Source organism: Suncus etruscus, chromosome 16 (assembly GCF_024139225.1).
Source record: "Suncus etruscus isolate mSunEtr1 chromosome 16, mSunEtr1.pri.cur, whole genome shotgun sequence".
NCBI lineage: Eukaryota > Metazoa > Chordata > Mammalia > Eulipotyphla > Soricidae > Suncus > Suncus etruscus.
The window spans coordinates 42411177-42429984 of NC_064863.1; the positions used below are offsets into that span (position 1 = coordinate 42411177).

General features: G+C 42.9%; 2 protein-coding genes across 2 annotated transcripts in view; one reads left to right on the plus strand and one right to left on the minus strand.

Annotated features, from left to right (window-relative positions):
- The window catches only part of OCIAD2 (OCIA domain containing 2), a 945756-nt gene that overhangs the window by 92555 nt on the left and 834393 nt on the right, over positions 1-18808 (minus strand). The window lies entirely within an intron of this gene.
- CWH43 (cell wall biogenesis 43 C-terminal homolog) overlaps positions 2442-18808 on the plus strand; it is a 108450-nt gene continuing 92083 nt past the window's right edge. Inside the window, 5 exon segments of the mRNA XM_049789833.1 lie at positions 2442-2466; positions 6484-6584; positions 6586-6681; positions 17031-17156; positions 17511-17661. Of these exon segments, the coding sequence (XP_049645790.1) occupies positions 6522-6584; positions 6586-6681; positions 17031-17156; positions 17511-17661 (436 nt within the window). The 5' untranslated portion in view covers positions 2442-2466; positions 6484-6521.

The following is an 18808-nucleotide window of genomic DNA, read 5'->3' on the forward strand; positions in this document are numbered from 1 at the left end:
TATACTTCTATGTTTTCTTAGGTTTTGTGGTTTCTATTTTGACTTATTTTAAGTGCTAGCCCTAGCAGTGCTGGGTTGGGGATGAGTGGTACTCTTTGCTTCTTAGTGCTGAGTGATAGTGTCTCCCACTGGTGTTGGAGGAACCATATGGTGCCAGAGGTCTAAAAGGGACTCCTGCTCCAGATATTGGAGACATCTCTCAAGTCCCTAAGTGGTTTTATAATAACAGTCCTCTGAAACACATTGCAATTTTTATTCTGCGTGTGCCAAGCTTGCAACTGTCTTTTGTATGTGTGCATAATAAACTTTTACTCATTCTTCGACTTACTGTTAGTTATTTCTGATTTTCTAGACACTGTTTTTTCTTGTGTAAAGGATACTAGAAAATCATTTGCAACTCTGCCCCAAACCGGATTGAATTTAGGGCAAAAATTACTCTGAAGTGATTCTTATACTTTATGTGCAGCCATCATCACTGGCATCATTTCACAGCAATCTTTATTTTTTTTTTGTTTGTTTTTTGGGCCACACCCCGGCGTTGCTCAGGGGTTACTCCCTGGCTGTCTGCTCAGAAATAGCTCCTGGCAGGCACGGGGGACCCATATGGGGACACCGGGATTCGAACCAATCACCTTTGGTCCTGGATCGGCTGCTTGCAAGGCAAACACCGCTGTGCTATCTCTCCGGGCCCCACAGCAATCTTTTAAGAGTGACAAATAATGACCTCTTCATAAAAAATTAAAGTGACTCTTCAAACCTGTATGCTATCTTCAACATGCACCTCACTTCCTTGTTTCTATGTTTCTTTGCTTATCTCCCCTCTGGAGAAGTTTGAGCACGAAACTTTCTCGTTCCTCTCCTCTTCCATCTTCCTATGAAAGTTTCATTCAACAAAAACCACCTTGCTTCACTAAATAAATAGTTATTTTTATTTATTTTTAATAGTTATTTTTTATAATTAATATAAAAATAGTGAATTAACATAACTTCCTTTGAGTTTACTTCTAAGATTTGATAGGGTGGGAGAGAGAGCTCATGGACTGGAGCGCATGATTTGCTTGCAGGAGACCCTTGCTAAACCCCCACCCCTAGCACCAGATGGTCTCAGATCACCTGGTGCCATACCCTGCACCAGCACCGATGGGTATGCACCCTTTCTCACCCAAAGAAATGAAAGCAACATCAAAACATCTTGAGGGATGATCATATTTAGAGCGGGGAATGTCTGGTCTAATTCATGTCCTCCTTGAGTAGTTAGAACATTTTTCCCCTTCTTAGGTATGGACTTGCTTTAAGATGATGCCATAATGGGGCTGGAGTGATAGCACAGCAGGTAGGGGTGTTTGCCTTGATGACATAGCTGATCCAAGTTCGATTCCCTGCATCCCTTATGGTCACCCCCCACCCCAAGCCTGCCAGGAGTCATCCATGAGTGCAGATTCAGAATAACTCCTGAGCGCCTGCCACTGGCTGTAACCAAAACAAACAAACAAAACAAACAAAAAAAAAAACCCAAAAAAACCAAAAACAAAAAACCAAAAAACCAGCCAAATAAGATGATCTATAACAAAAATTAAAAACATTATCCATAACACTGAGTAGGGGAAGAATAGTCACTTATTGTTGCCTTTTCCGGGAGCCCCTCTCTTATAACCATAGGAAATGCTGTCACCTTAAGAATTTTCTACTACTCTTCTAGGGCACATCTGCTCCCAAAGCCAAGAAAGAGAAACTGAGTCAGGTAGTTCTGTGGGAACCTCCATCCGACCTTAAGAATAACAAGGCCCCAACTGAAAGGACAAACGACAATGGGGAGAGCTTGTTTTGCATATGGGAGCCCCCACCCTAGCGACCCCCCCCCAGCCCCCAGAGAACGTAGGGCAAGCCAGGAGTAGTTCCTCCGAGTGTGGCCCCCAACATAGCAAACACGCAATACCACTGGTTCGCCTTCGAGTTGCCAAGGTTTGCGTGGCGGCCCTTTTGCTATAGAACGTGGCCGGCTCGGTGTGCTAGATCGGGGTCTCCAGCGCCCCCTTTGCCTTTTCCCCCGCCACGTTCAACCCCAGGCTTCCTCCGTGCCAAGTAACACTTGTTCCCTCTTGGCCCCTGGAAACACTCCATCCCGGGGCAGCTGTACTAACTACGCGGTCCTGGGGTCCCCGAGCTGGGACGCATGTCAGAGGCGGGGCGCTGCGCGCTGGGCCGGGCCGTCATGCCCGTGGCGTGGTGGGGCGAGGGCGGAGGCCACACCCTCGCCCGGTTCCATCGGGCTCCGAACCGCCGAAGGGCCACCAGGTAGGCAGAGCGCGGGGCACCTGGCGAGAGGCGCAAGGTCTGCGGGACGCAGCGGCTGGCGAGGAACGCGGGAGCACAGAGCGTGCGCTCTTGGATTTCCCTCCAAAGCACCGCTTCCCCTGCGATCATGCTCTCCCCCATGGAAGGAAATCATCTTGGAGACTCTGCTGGGTAAACTGGGGAGGTGGGGTAGGATTGGGGGGTCCCCCTCTCCGAGCGCGCCCCGCGATGTTCTCTCCTTTCCTGGAACCCGGTCGCTCCACGCGCAGTGCTGCGCTCCCGAGTAGAGGCAAGGTGTTTTCCTGGCGCGGAATAGAGATGCTTCAAAGCATCTCCCGAGAACTTGGGCACCCAAAGGAAACGCAAACCTGTGTTGGGGTTCCGGGGCTCAGGAGTCGGTGGAGCAACTGCGCCGGGGATTCCTTTTTGCCCCAAGAAGAGCTCTCACGCCGGCCCCAAAGGGCGCGCACCACCGACCATGAACTCTCCTGGCCTCCAGGCCCCCCCTCTGTTTATTTTTTTTGTCTATCTATATGTTTCTTTCTTCTTTTTTTTTATATGATATCTTTATTTAAGCATCATGATTGCAAGCATTTTGTAGTTAGGTTTTAAGTTATAAAAAAGAACACACACACAGACACACACTCACACACACACAGACACACACAGACACACACACAGACACACACACACAGACACACACACACACACACACACACACCCTTTTCACCATTGCCCCCCATCACCTTCCTCCCACCCCCAGCCTGTATTTGAGATAGGCTTTCTTTCACTCACTACCATTGTCATGAGAGTTGTCAGTGTAGTTATTTCTCCAACTGCACTCACCACTCTTTGTGGTGAGCTTCATACCATGGTCCGGTCCTTCCAGCCCTCATCTCTATTGTACTAAAGTTTAACTCTTGAGGAGAAAAGGGGCATGGGGCTGCCCTTGTGGGGAGGAGGCGGGCAGGCATTTTCGAGAATGATCCTGGCACCTCTTTGGGATTTTTAGTGTCACATTCGGGCCCCCCACCGGGGTGAGAGAAGGTCTTGTGCTCAGGTGTGTTCCTATAGCAGCTCTGTTGGAAGCCCTCGGGATTACTGGTGTATTTCTATGGGAGCTGTTTGATTCAATCAGAATTCCCGGAGCTTGAGAGAATCACCGTGGTGAGACATGTTTCCTGTCCTGGGAGGGGCAGCGCCTGCGGGAGCTCTTGGAGAGCATCTTGTTTAGGAAGCTCCATTTTCCTTTTTTTTTTTCTTCTCTTTTTTATATTTTGTCTGTTTGGATCTCTCTTCCTATCTCCCTCCCTCCCTCCTTCCCTTCCTTCCCTCCCCTTTATTCCTTTTTCTTTCTTTCTCCTCTTTTTCTTTCATTCTTTTGTTTTTTGGGGGCCACACCCAGCAGTGCTCAGGAACTACTTCTGGCTCTGAGCTCAGAAATCGCTCCTGGTATACACGGGGGGTCATATGAGATGCTGAAACAGAACCTTAGTCAGTCCCTAGGTCTGCTGCTTGTAAGGCAAATGCCCTGCGGCTGTACTATTGCTTTGCACCCCTCTTTTTTTTTCTTTCATCCTTTCTTCTACACATAGCAGTGCTCAGGGCTTACTACTAATCCTGTGTTCACTGTGCTCCTGAGTGTTTAAGGGATGGAACCTGTGTGGGCCACATGTAAGCAAGTATCCTACCCACTGTACATATTTCTAATCCACTTTTGGTCATATTCAGTAGTGTTCTGTGCAGTGGTCTGGCTGTGGGGTGTGTGTGTAAATAGCGTTGGGGATAGAACACAGAGCTCCCACCTGCCAAGCACAGTTTCAGGCCTTTTAACCCTTCTCCCCCATTTGTCTTGGTCCTGTATCATATTCAATTCCTAGTGAAAGTGACTCACATTTATTGTCCTTGACAGCAAGTTACTCGGCAAGCTCGTGTACCATTCATTCTTCCTAACTCAGCAAAGTGGTTAAAACACTATTTGGTACATTTAGAAAGGGAGGCTGAGAAGTTATTACATTTAGTGCAGCAGCTGCTTAGATGTAAGTTCTTTCCACTTTGCCTTACTCCTGTGACCTTAGTCAGTTATTTACCTTTCAAATTCTTGGGAGCTTTATTTGTCATTTGCCTGGTTTCAGTTTGCATAAGTATAAGGGAAATAGAAATAGACCATCTCCCAGGATATAGGGGAGAGGAAGAAGAGATGATTCCTGTAAAAGCTTTGCATAGGTCCTAACAGTGAGATGAGTGACCCTCAAAGTTAAGTATTAGGAATGTAAGGCCCAAGTGGTAGCACAGCGGTAGGGGCATTGCCTTGTACTTGACTGACACAGGACGGACATGGGTTTGATCCCTGGTATCCCATACGGTCCCCTGAGCTTGCCAGGATCGATTTCTGAGTGCAGAGCCAGGAATAACCCTGAGCAATGCCGGGAGTGCTCCCCCCACAAAAAAAGAAGTGTAAAATACTACCCAGTAGTTGGCAGAGGTGAAACTAACCACATCTGACTATTTTGTTCCTCTTCTCACCTCCAACCATACATACTTTCACATGTTACTTTTACTTTTTACTTTTGAGGATTTTATTTTGTGTGTGTGTGTGGGGGGGGGCTACCATCTTACTCTCTGCTGTCTGGGTTGTTCCTGACTATGTTTAGAGGACTATGTGCTACTGGGAATTGAAACTACAGGATCCCTGCTTGCAAAGCATGTAATTTTATACCTTCAAAGTATTTTTGTACTTAAAAGGGCATAATAAGGAAATTAAAATTCTATGCACCTATGGGAGAAAGTGTCTTAAAATCATATATATAGGGAACTGGTACCCAAAAATACAGTCTAAGTGTTATTTTTAACTCAATAAAAAGATATGCTTAATTAAAGAGAAATAATGTGATGGGCCCTCTCTCCAAAAAAAGAGAGAGAGATTTTAGTAGCTAGGAAACACAGGAAAAGAAGTTCAATATCATTTAATCAGGGAAATAAAAATGAAAACCACAGTGAGCTGGCACCAACATTCACCAAGATGACTAACTTTTAAGTCATATAATAACAATTGGCAAGATGTATGAACTAAAATGATGTAGCCTCTTTGGAAAATGCCCATACTGGTTTCTTTCTATTTGTTCTGCCATATGTTTGCATGTGTGGGTTCCTGCAATTTTAAGCCACACCCAGTGATGCTTAGGGCTTATTCGCCTGATTCTGGACTCAGGGATCCCTTCTGGTGGGGCTTAAATAAAAAAAAAAAAAACTGTGTTAATTAAATTTTTGAATTACTTAAAGTTATAAAAATTTAATAAAATTATCTAAAAAATGAAGAGAGGAGGAGGGTAGGATCAAGGTTAGGTAAGAGTACTTACTTGCCATGCATACAGCCAGCCCAGTTTGGATGCCAGATATTGCAATGGTCTTCCACCAGGAATGATCCCTGAGGACTGCTGGGTGTGGCCCAAATCATTCTCTTCCACAAAGAATTTTTTTCTTGTATTTCTTGTATGTCCCTACTTCCCTTTGCCATGGTAGACATGACCAGATGTGATGAACAATGCACAACTGTGGTGCTCAAACAGGTATTTGCTCATCAACTGAGGTTGTGCGTTCATTGGGCCTCAGGGCTCAGCGAGTCTCTCGAATTAGTTGTTGTACTTATACATGAGCATGCAGGGGTTGTACTAAAAAGTTGCTCAGTAAGGGCTACATCTCTTTTGGGTTCTCAATAGGAGCGACACCCTATTTTATAGAACCTGGCCACTGTTTTAGGATATTATGTGGTGCCCAGGACCCCAGACAACAGAATTGTCAGCCTTGATCTTGGACATCCACAGTTTTCCATTGTTTTTGTTGAGGAAGCCTCCAGAGCAGTGTTTGGCAATCCCTGGGGCCATTTCTGGGCCACAGTAGTTTAATGTAGTTAATTTGAGACATTGCTTCGGGCTGTCGGTAATTGGAGGGTCTTCAGCCTGGAGGCAGTATACTGGGGACTTACAATACAGGGGATCAGACACAGGATGTGGGGGATTCCAAAGCAGGAGATCTTCTCAAACTGGGCCTGAAGGTGTGGGGAATTCTTTCGGTAAGGGCCATTGGAGAGAGAAGAATGAGGGATGATGCCATCAAGGAACAAGGTAACAGTCTGAGGCAAAGACATAGTACCACTTTCTCTTCTCTTATTAAATGTTTCTTTTCTAGGCTATGTTGCCTGGTCTCTCTGCCACGGCCTGGGACCAATGATCTATTACTTTCCTCTGCAAACACTGGAACTGACTGGGTTTGAAGTTCTCGGCTTGGCAATATCTTTCCCCAATACTCTTGACAATTACTCCTTTCTGGAAACTGGTGAACAAGACGTGGATGCTAGCCCTGCTGCGGATCATTACCATTGGTAAGGTTATAAAGTGATGAGGTTAGTTTTAGTTAAAAACAAAGTAAAAATGTAGAATGTTTGTTGAATACTAAAAAAAAATAGTTTGGGGCAGAAAAATAGCACAGAGGGTTGGAGTCCCAGGTTTTGCATGCAGGAGATCTGTGTTCAGTCTCCAGCATTGTTGGTTTCAGATCCCCAAGAACCCAGTCAGGTATAGCCCCAAAGTAACACAGAATGAGTCTCTCTACTAAAATAAAATAAAATAAAATAAAATAAAAATTTTTTTCTTTCTACAATTAGTTTTTGAGTAAATAGGAAGAGTGGATAGATGTGGGTTTTTTGTTTGTTTGTTTTGTTTTGGGGGGGTCACACCCAGAAATGCTCTGGGGTTATTCCTTGCTCAGCACTCAGGAATCACTCCTGGCAGGCTTGGGGACAAGATGAAATGCCTGAAATTGAACTCTAGTCAGCCACAGGTAAGGCAGATGCCCTATGCACTGTGCCATTACTCCAGCTCCTAGACGAATGTGTTTTAAATTTATAACTTGTCTCACAAACTGGAAAAAAACCTAACACCAACTATTAGAAGGGAAAAAAGGCCAAGACTTGGAGAATAAGTTAGCCCTTAAAATATTGCATTATTTCACTAACTAGGATACAAAATAAATTGTGTCCTAGAAAGCCATTCAATATTTTGAATAGTGAAATATGGAAAGGATTATAATAAACAAGGCATAGTAAGAAACTCTGGTGAATCTCTGAAGGCCTGAGCACTGTTGGGCCTGAGCAGTAACCACATCATCATCCTGAGCTGAGTCATCTGGAGTGCACAGCCAGGACAAATGTCACCATGAGTCGCCCTTGAACTGCTCAGTACATCTGGGAAACCACTCCCCTCCCAAGTACAATATAATAAAATAAATAAATGAGGGTCTGGAGAGATAGCATGGAGGTAAGGCATTTGCCTTTCATGCAGAAGGTCATTGGTTCGAATCCCGGCATCCTATATGGTCCCCCAAGCCTGCCAGGAGTGATTTCTGAGCATGGAGCCAGAAGGTAATCCCTGAGCGCTGGTGGGTGTGACCCAAAAAAACAAAACAAAACAAAACAAATGAAAAAGATCAACAACTGTAGAGAAAAGGGAGGGATATTATTTATTGTGAAGGACATATACTCTGGGTTCTTATAAATATCTTCTTTTTTTGTGTGTGTGGTTTTTGGGTCACACCCAGCAGTGCTCAGGGGTTATTCCTGGCTCCAGGCTCAGAAATTGCTTCTGGCAGGCACGGGGGACCATATGGGACCCCGGGATTTGAACCGATGACCTCCTGCATGAAAGGCAAACGCCCTTACCTCCATGCTATCTCTCCGGGCCCATGATATCTTAAAATGTTTCAAGTATGAACAATACACATAGATACTTAGAAAGATGAAGATGGATGAAGATGGGTGTCACATAAAGATGGGTAAGAGGGCTGGAGAGATAGCATGGAGGTAGGGCATTGCATTTGCCTTGCATGCAGAAGGATGGTAGTTTGAATTCCGGCATCCCATATGGTCCCCGAGCCTGTCAGGAGCTATTTCTGAGAATAGAGCCAGGAGTAACCCCTGAGCCCTGCCAGGTGTGACCCCCCCCCCCAAAAAAAAAAAGATAGGGAACAAATCCGATAGGGGATTGGAAAACATTGATCACTCATAGCTCACGGGACTATGGATAGACACAACTCTTGTAGAGGCTGGTTTTGCTCTATTTATTGACTTTAACCAATGGGACTTTTCTCCTGGCAGTTCTACATTTTAATATATAGCTATGGGTCTACCTAATAGATGTATAAAAGGAGAAAGCAAGTAAAGATTATATAATCATTGTAGCACACCAACTGACTTCATTTTGCTGTGCTTCACCTGATTACATTGCTTGATTACAGACTTTACATGTTTTACAAAGTAAGGGGTCCTGTCTGCTATGTGTTATGCAGAGCACTACTTTCTTCCCACTAGTATTGTTTCTCTTGGTCTCTTGTGTCAGCTTTTGATGATACACGATTTCAAGTGATTTCATGATCAGTGTATCTGTTTTGAACTTTGCTGTTGCTTTTGTAATTGTTAATCGGCTGTCATGAAGTACAACACCTATGAGATGACTAATGGAGTCAATAAATATGTGTGAATTCTAACTGTTCCACTCCCTAACCCCCATTGCTTTTCCCTTTTTATATTGTGAGGACACAGTAATCTTGGATTTAAGCCAATGAAGGGGGGTTCCAAGTATTCAACTGAAGGAAGAACCACCTGTCCTCCCTATCAAAAGGCCAAAATGATTAAGCTTAGAGGGAAAAACATGTTGACAGTCAAATGGGGGGGAAAAAAAACAACAGGCCACTTGCGCCAACAGCCAGGCTGTGAATACTAAGAAAGTTTCCTGAAGGCAATGAAAACTGCTGCCTAGTGAACATGGGAATGATAATGGGATAATGGGATAATGGGAATGATAATTCAAAACAAACTTACCTCTGACATAGAAAAAGCTTTAGTGTTATAGATGGCAGATGAAACCCCACCTCCCCCAAACACCACCTACCTGCAGCATCCCCTGATGTCAAAGCTAGAGCAAGTTGAAGCAATCAGAGCTGAGTTTATATGGCTTAAGGGAAGATGTCACCTATATAAGGGAAAAAAAAAAGCTAAAGGCCTAGAAGCTGCAGCAAATTCTCCATAAACTCTAAGATCATTGATGCTGGTGACTAATCCAAACAACAGATTTTATTTTTGTTGTTGTTATTGTTGTTGTTGTTTGTTTTGTTTTTGAGCCACACCCAGTGGCATTCAGGAGTTACTCCTGGCTCTTCGCTTGGAAATTGCTCCCAGTTCCAGGGGACCATATGGGACCCTGGGGATCGAACCCAGGTCCGTCCCTGGATCAGCCATGTACAAGTCAAATGCCCTGTTGCTGTGGTATCACTCTGGCCCCAGAAACAACAGATTTTCAATGTAGATTAAATGCCAATATATTGGAAGAAGACCAGTTAAGACTTTCATAGCTAGAGAAGAGAAGCTATGAAGTGTCCAGCTTCAAAGGTCAGATGACTAGCTGGTTTATAAGTCATTAAGGCCCACCTACTGATTTTAAGTTGAAGCCAGTGTTCACTTACAATTCTGAAATCCTAATATCTATGCTAAATATACTCTGCCTGCATGTTATAAAAAGGGAACTAAAAAGCCTTCTTTGTTCTTCTTTTTATATGTAACAACTTATAGCCATTTATATGTAAAACGGCTTACTGAAATGTTTTAGCCTATTGTGAGACCTAACATCATATACAAAAGTATTTCCGGGGCCAGAGAGATAGCATGGAGGTAAGGCGTTTGCCTTCATGCAGGAGGTCATCGGTTCGAATCCCGGCGCCCCATATGGTCCCCTGTGCCTGCCAGGAGCAATTCTGAGCCTGGAGCCAGGAATAACCCCTGAGCACTGCCAGGTGTGACCCAAAAAACCAAAAAAAAAAAAAAAAAAAAGTATTTCCATCAAAATATTACCACTCATTGTCAAGGTATTTGGCCATTCAAGAGCTCTGAGATGTACAAGGAGATTGGCACTCCCTCTCTCTGATAACACAGCAGGCTTTCAGCAGCCAAAGGATCCAGGAGTCAGTTCAATTTTTCAAATCTTATTATTTAGAAATATATTTTGTAAGGTTTTAGCAGCCAAAGAAAATGAGTCTTCTGACAGATCTCAGAAAAGTCAACTGAAAATATTCTGGAAAGGATTCACCACTCAGATGCCATTAAACATATTTATTTGGGAAAGAGGTAACTTATTACAAGTTTTAACAAGAATTTGGGAAGAAGTTGATTCCTATCCCTCATGAATGACTTAGTGGAATCATCACAGGTTTTGTGGAAGTAATAAGAGATTGAGAATAAGAAGTGGAGCCTGAAGATTGTAACTGCATTGCTGGAAATCTTACAATATTCTCATAGTTCAGTTGCTTATGGCTTAGCAAGAAAGTGGGATTCTTGAGACTGGAAGTGCTCCTGGTGAAGTCTTCAAGTGACAGTAAGGGATATAGAATGTTATATAAACTTAGTTGATAAAACAGACACAGGGTTTGAGAAGATGGGCTCATTTTGAATTAAGTTCTACTAAGGCTAAAATATTATCAAATAGTGCTGCATGCTACACAGAAATCTCTCATCCTTTCCTTCCTTTTAAGCTCACACAAATTCACTAAAAGTTAATGAAACCACCAGCATTGCAAATCTCATTGTAATCTAATCTTCAGAACAAGCTACAGCCATCCAACTTTGAGCACGCACTACCCTGACTAGTTAGCAGGGTTCCAACACCAAGCCAAGACCTTCCACCTGCACAGATACTACAACTCATTGAAATTTAGAGAGTCATAGTGGAGAGGACCTATGTGATAGTAGGATAATAAATAAATTATGGCTGTGATACTTGAAATACTGTCATATGGGTATGAAAAAAACAAAACAAAAATATATTTATTTAGTAAAATGGAATTCTCTTCAAAGGAATATTGTTAATAAAAAATATAAGCTTCGTATACAGAATACAAATATTTGTGTAAAAAAAACAATAGATAAGGGACCAGAGCAATGGCACAGCAGTAGAGTATTTGCCTTAAATGGGGCTGACGCAGGATGGACTGCTGTTTGAACCCCCGTTGTCCCATATGGTTCCTCAAGCCAGGAATGATTTCTTTTTTTTTTTTTTTTGGTTTTTGCAGGGCCACACCCATTTGATTCTCAGGGGTTACTCCTGGCTAAGTGCTCAGAAATTGCCCCTGCTTAGGGGGACACCAGGGGATCCAACTGCGCTCCTTCCTTGGGCTAGCCGCTTGCAAGGCAGACACCTTACCTCTAGCACCACCTCGCCGGCCCCAAGCCAGGAATGATTTCTGAATTCAGAGCCAGGAGTAACACCTGAGTGTCATGGGGTGTGGCCCCCCCAAAAAGATAAAATATACTTAGTATTTAATAATATATATAATTTAGTATTTAATTGAGCATACATTAGATAGCTCTATAAGATTTTTTGTTTGGCTTTATTTTTGGGAAATGCTCAGAGTTCTGGTTTCTGCGCTCAGTAATTACTCCAGGGCTAAATGGAATGCTTAGAATCCAGCTTGCATCGCCTTCCTGTAAGGCAAATTCCCTACTCACTGTACTATTTATCTAGTTCCTATAAGATTAAAAAAAAAAAAGGGAAAGGGAAAACATTTTAATTCCAGGTTGAATGTGGTACCTCAAAACAGGTATGAAAGGTACTTTCCATGGCATGTCTTTTGAATTCTTACTGAGAATTACAAAGAGAAAACAAAAGTACTTAATACATGTCAAACATGTTCTTCCACTCAGCTGTAGCCTACATCCCTAGATTTTTTTGCATTTCACCAAAACATGGGTGTATTTTGGGGTATGTTACCAGCTTTGTTTTCAGGGGTTACTGTTGGTGGTGCTTAAGGGACCACAAAATGCTGTGATTGAACCCATGTATATCTGCTTGCAGAACATGCACTTAGACCATTGAACTATTTTTAAAATATTTTTAAAATGTGTGTTTTCTATCACAAAGAATCAAGATTATTAAAGTCTTAAGACAAGTAATCTTCCCATACTATCTCACTGGCCCTAAAACTTCTTTTTTTTTAATTGGGTTTAGAAAGAATAGTGATAAATGCCAGTGCAAAATGCCTCTTTGTAAAGGTCATGGTTAAGGGCTTGTAGCTCAGCAGTAGAGCCCATGTTTTACATGTGTGGGCCTGCTGGGATTTAAATTAAAGATGATAACCTGTAAGAGTGGGGAGAGCTATAGCAAAAATATGATAAAATTTTAGCTCCAGAAGTCTTAGAAAAAGAGGCTTTTTACCCAGAACTGAGGTCAGGTCTCCTGGCCCCATCTCCTGCATTCTGAGATTAGGGTTAGCTGTGGGTGAGACTGTGACTGGTTTGTGTTTTCTCTGCACACTGCTGATAACTTATGCAGTGTAGTTTTCATCAGGGCATGGTTGTGTTGCTTTATTCTAGCATGCCTGTGCCAACCTTGCCTACAAAACTACCAACTGAAGGTTTTGAGACAAAGTCTTGGTTGTTTTTTTTTTTTTGTTTTTTTTTTTTTTTGTTTTTTTGGTTTTTGGGAGGGGCTCATGAAATGTGTCTCAGGAGACCCAGCACCCTAACTGATGACTCTCATCCCTGGCCAATGGTTCAGTGCAAGATGTGATGCTGCTTGGGCCCTGTGGTGTGGGGGGATAGTATCCAGGCAACCCTGGCAATTCTGGTGACTTCAGGGGACATACTCAGCAGTTCTCGGGACCATGTGGTGCTGAGAATTGAACTCAGTCAGGCAGTATGTCAATCATGCACACTAATGATTCAGCTTCTCCCAGCCACAACAGGATTTCTTTGTTTCTTAATGTTTTAAGTGATGTATAATTCTATCTCAGTAATTTCCGGGGCTCTACAGAAGGCAATATTAAATATATCTGGTAAGGTATTGTATTTGAGGCACTTCCTTTTGTTCCCCTTTCACTTTATTTCTTCATGAAAAATCCTTTGCCTTGGATAAACATGGGTTTATATTGAGATGATGGAGTAGAGAGAAAAGAGACTCAGAGTAAAAGGATGGAGAGATCACATTTTTGTCAAATCTGCTTCTGAGTAGTTAAACAGTACCCTGGAAATCACTTCAGCTCTCCTCAAAAATAAAGCTGTAGAAATAGAACATGGCTGGAGGCAGGAGGGCTGGACTCCTCTGCTCTGTCCAAGCCAGTCCCCCCAAACCCAACTTCACCTGTGTTTCCCCAGAAAGTCTGTGGGTTTTTCTAAACCCAATTAAATTGAGGCCCTGTAAACTTTACTTAGACCACTAGATGAACCACAGAACTAGTCTTCTCTCCTTCCTGCCTTTCCAGGGGCCAGGATCCTTTCCTTTCTTTTTATAGTTCAGAACTTATGGGCCTGTGTGACATGTGCCATAAATTGTCCCCAGAGCTATTATCCAGTGTCATTAAGTTCCCACCACAGGCAGCCCTTCTCATCTGTCCTCTCCCCTACTTTTCTTTTCCTATCCTGTGCATTAGGCTTCAAAGGTTCCTTGGATAGGGGCCAGAGCAGTAGCGCAGCTGTAGAGCATTTGCCTTGCACGTGGCTGACCTAGGATGGACCACGGTTTGAGATTCCCCAGCGTCCCTTATGGTCCCACCAAGCCAGGAGGCTATTTACTGGGCGCAGAGCCAAGAGGGACTCCTGAGCATCACCAGGTGTGGCCCAAAAACGGAAAAAAAAAAAAAAAAAAAAAAAAGTTCCCTGACAGTGCTCAGGGGGTTTTCTCTCCTCACCCATCCAGGGCCTACCCAAAGACTTTTCTCAGTAGTCAATCCCACCTGCATCCCCACTTGTTTGTTTACTAATTCATGTTGGAAAAGGAAAAAAAGTGATTCCCAAGTCCAGGGGGATCTCGGTCTCTTTCTGGCAAAGCTGAGGAGGGGAGAGGTGGGGTTCAGCTTGAGCACAGGAATCAAAGGGAAAATACAAACAATTGCTTTACCGCCTCCAATCTAACCAGCTCTCTGCAGGATGGGGGAGGGACATGTTCTGAAGCCTTTCTCCAAGATGTGCTGTCCTAGGAACTTGTATTAAGATCCTCTGGAGACTGGGGAGGAAATCTTATAGGAAATCTTCCCTTGCTCAAAGCCATGATGTGAGGAATTGGAAACTGGGGGTAGAATGGGTTCTGCTCAGAGCCCCCACGCATTAGGTCAGATCATTGCAATAAAAAATGTGAATGAGTTGAATAAACTTTTTCATGGGGAGAGGAGCAGCAGGAAAAAATGATCACAAATGTAGTCATATTTGTGTGTGTGACTTCTTGATCTCCCACTGCAGTTTCCATTTTTTTAATAGGAATTTTCACCCTACTGTGCTTGTCTAATGTCTGCTCAGACAATTTGAGATCCTGTGCCTTTTTAACTAAGTAGAGGCTGAAGGAATAGAAACATATTTGTAGGGCCAGAGCGATAGTATAGTGGGTAGGGCATTTGCTTTGCACACAGCTGACCAGGAGCAATCCCTGGCATCCCATATGGTTCCCTGAGCCTGCCAGGAGTGATTCCTGAACACAGAGGCAGGAAGGTAACCCTGAGTACAGCTGGGTGCCGCCCCAAACCAAAAGATTTTTTTTACCAAAAGATTCTTTTTCAAGAGTTTTGTGGTATCATTTTTGGGGGTGGGGTGTATACATTGAAATACTCGAGTCACTCCTGGTGTTCTTTGGAGAACATGCCAAAGGCATATTCAGTGCCAGGGATGAACTCAAAGCTCCTGCATGCAAGGCATGTGCTCTAACCCTCTGAGCCATCTCTCTGGCCCCTAGTCATTTGGTTTTCTCATATAACTTATGAGTCTTCTCACCTCTGGCTCCTCAAACATTTAGGCTAATTACTATGTTGTAAACTCTTAAAGAGAGTTCACATGCTTGTGGGCTTATTACTTTTGAACTTCAAAAATTGACAAACCATTATGGTTTCAATAAAAAAAGAGAAACTGCCAACTGTCTCCCAGACCCTCATTCAACTTGGTATCTGCTGCATCTGTGAACTTAGGAGAGGGAATTCTCTGTCCCTCTCAGTCCCTCTCTCTTTCTCTCTCTTCCTTTTTTCCTCCCTTTCTCTTCCTCTTTTCCCTCTCTCTTCTTCTCTTTCTTCCTCTCTATCTCCCTCTCTCTCTTCCTCGATCTCTCTCTCAACTTTTATACCAAGGTTAAGAGACAGTAACAAATGTTGATGAGGATGTGGAGAATGAGAATCTTCAAAAGTGACTGGTGGTGGGGCTGGAGATATAGCACAGCAGTAGGGCATGTAGCCATCTTAGGATGGACCTGGGTTGATTCCCAGCATCCCATATGGTCCCCCGAGCCTGCCACAAGCAATTTCTGAGCACAGAGCCAGGAATAACCCCTGAGCACCACCGGGTATGAGCCCAAAACAAAAATTAATTAGTTAAAATAAAAAATGACTGGTGGAAATATAATATGCATTGAAAATAAGTTTGCTAATTCTTTAAAAACTGACAATGTTATCACATACTTCAATACCACCACTCATTGCTATTTATCCAAGAAAAACAAGAATATATATTATCACAAAATCTTGTACACTGATATTCATAGCCTAAAATTGGAAACAACTCAAGTGTAAATCAACTGTAATGAATAAATAAAGTGTGGTGTATTCATGCAGTGGAATATTATTCAGCAATAAATGGAATCAGAGCACTGATACATACCACAGCAGAAATGGACCTTGAAAATACCTTCATAAAAGAAGTCAGTCATAGAAGGCCAGACATTGTATGAATCCATTTATAATAGGGGCAAAGAATAGTGAAAATTATTTTAAATATAAAGCAGATGAGTAAGTATCAGCATAAGAATAAAAAATGGGAAGCAATAATTAATAGGTATAAATTTCTTCTTGGACTGATGAAATTTTAAGAACTAAGAAATATTAATAATTACACTACTTTGTGAATATATTAAAAAAACTATTGATTTGCAGGGCCGGAGAGATAGCATGAAGGTAAGGCGTTTGCCTTTTATGCAGAAGGTCAGTGGTTCAAATCCCGGCATCCCATATGGTCCCCTGAGCCTGCCAGGAGCAATTTCTGTGCGTAGAGCCAGGAGTGACCCCTGAGCGCTGCCGGGTGTGACCCAAAAACCAAAACCAAAACCAAACCAAACAAAAAAAACTATTGAGTTGTGTACTTCACCATGGTGAATTACATGGTTTGAATGCTATCTTGATAAAAAAAATTGTGTTACTGATTTATGCACACATGCATGAAATAGAATTTTATTTCCAGGGGATGGTGCAGTGGCTTAAGCAGTAGGGGGCATCTGCCTTGCATACGCTAACCTAAGATGAACTACTGTTTAAATCCCCCTTCTCCTGGTGTCCCATTATGGGACCCCAAGCCAGGAGCAATTTTCTGAGCACATAGCCAGGAGTTTACGTTTTAGTTTGTTTTGTTTTTTGTTTTTTTATTTTTTGGTCCACACCCAGTGACGCTCAGGAGTTCCTCCTAGCAATGAGCTCAGAAGATCACTCTGGCTTGGGAGACCTTATGGAATACCGGGGGATCGAACCACAGTCCGTCCTATGTTAACATGTGCAAGGCAGACACCCTACCACTTGTGCCACCACTCTGCCCCAGAAATTTTATTTCTTGAATAGTTTCTATGTTCTTTGAGTATAAAATATGGTATTAAAACTACACCTTAGTCAAGTGGAGCTATTTGAATAACATTGTTATGATCAGAAACACTTAGTTGTCTTTCATCTGTTTACAGGCAGCAGTTGCCTTGTTCCAGGCTCCAAATGCTCAACTTCGGCTTGTGGTCCTTGCACTCGGGGTGTCTTCCTTGCTGATAGTGCAGTCAGTGACATGGTGGACTGGAAGTAGTTTGCAGCGGTATGGTTTGTATTCCTTGCACCTACCTTGAAATAGGCAAGAGCCATTACCAAAGGAAGAGTTAAGGATTTTAAGTTATGGTATTATCATCTGTGTGACCTTAGAGAATTCTCTTAGTCTCCCTCTCTCTTTCCTGTCACTCTCATTATAACAAACCAGGATATGAATACTTGCCATCATTTTGAAAATTAAGGAATTGTAATAGATTGTTTAGATGCTGGGATAGAATAAACCTTGCCTATGTGCAAATTTCTAACAAGGCTCTTTCATATCCTATGAAGCTGTAAAGTTCTGTATGAATATAGTATGTTGAAAGCATATAAGAAAGTCTTTGAAACTACTTTTGTATTTACAGGTACTTCAGATTATGGGCTTCATTTTAGGTCAAATTCTTCTTATAGTTCTCCGCATCTGGTACACTTCCTTAAACCCAATCTGGAATTATGAGACATCCAACAGAGTGTTACTGAGCTTAAGTGCCATCATCACACTTGATCGCCTCTACACAGGTGAGTGTAAACTGGCTTCTTCCTCAATTTTATTTTTTGCAGTTTCCCTTTATGGCACTCTTGAAAAGATAAGTTATTTTTCTGAGAAAACTCCCCACCCTTCTTCTGTGTCTGGCACCACCTATGGTCCTTGAGCACCACCAGGGATCTTTTCTGCATACAGAACCAGGAAAGCCCCACAGCTCTGTCCATTAATCAACTATAAATCAATATTTTTGTTTGTTTGTTTTGGGCTACATCCAGCAATACTCAGGAGTTAATTCCAGCTCTGCACTCAGAAATCACTCCTAGCAGGCTAAGGGGATTGGGATGCTGGTGATCTAACTTAGGTTGGCCATGTGCAAGGCAAACACCCTACCCACTGTGCTATTGCTCCAGCCCATCAATCATTTTTTTTTAAAGAATAATCTTTCTGCTAATTTCCACTTCAGCTTCCCTACCCCCTCAGAAATAGCAATGACTCTGACCAGGAGACAGACTTGTCTAAGCTGAAGGGTCCATTTCCTGCCAGTACAGAAAGTGATAATGAAAAGCAGTCTTTGGCTCATATCACTGAGGATGGGAGGGGAGCTCCAGGCCTCAGAGCCCTGTTGGCTTACAGATCTATATCTTCCCCCTTCCCTCTAGACAGGGCTTTTTGGGTGAAATCTGTTATCTCCACCTCTTCCTGGACAACGTGCAGCTCTAATTCTTGGGAAAGTTATCTTATGGGGGTTATGGAAGCCCAATTCTCTGGAACTCCAGTGGTGGTAAAAAAAAAAAAAAAAAAAAGATGAGAAGTTTTAGCAAGAAAGTAAAGTAGCACATATAGTAAGGTCTACAAGACATGGGAACCTCAAAGGGAGGTTCACCCAGCCCAAGCTTAGGAATCTTTTCCTCTTCCTTAAGTGCAGAGAGGAATATATAGAGAAGGCATACAAGCCTTTGTTCTTGACCTGGGGAGCTAAGTGGCGAGTGAGGGGGACAACACAGAATGTCTGTGAGATTAGGGGGAAGTGTTGGTGCAATTGACAAAACATTTCTTGCGGGTGTCCAGTTGATTCAATGGATTGCTTCCATGAGACCTTTCACAAACAACCTTCTTATTTAGGGGAGGGGGCAGGTTTATACCCAACAGTACTCAGAGCTTATTCCCAGCTCTGTGCTC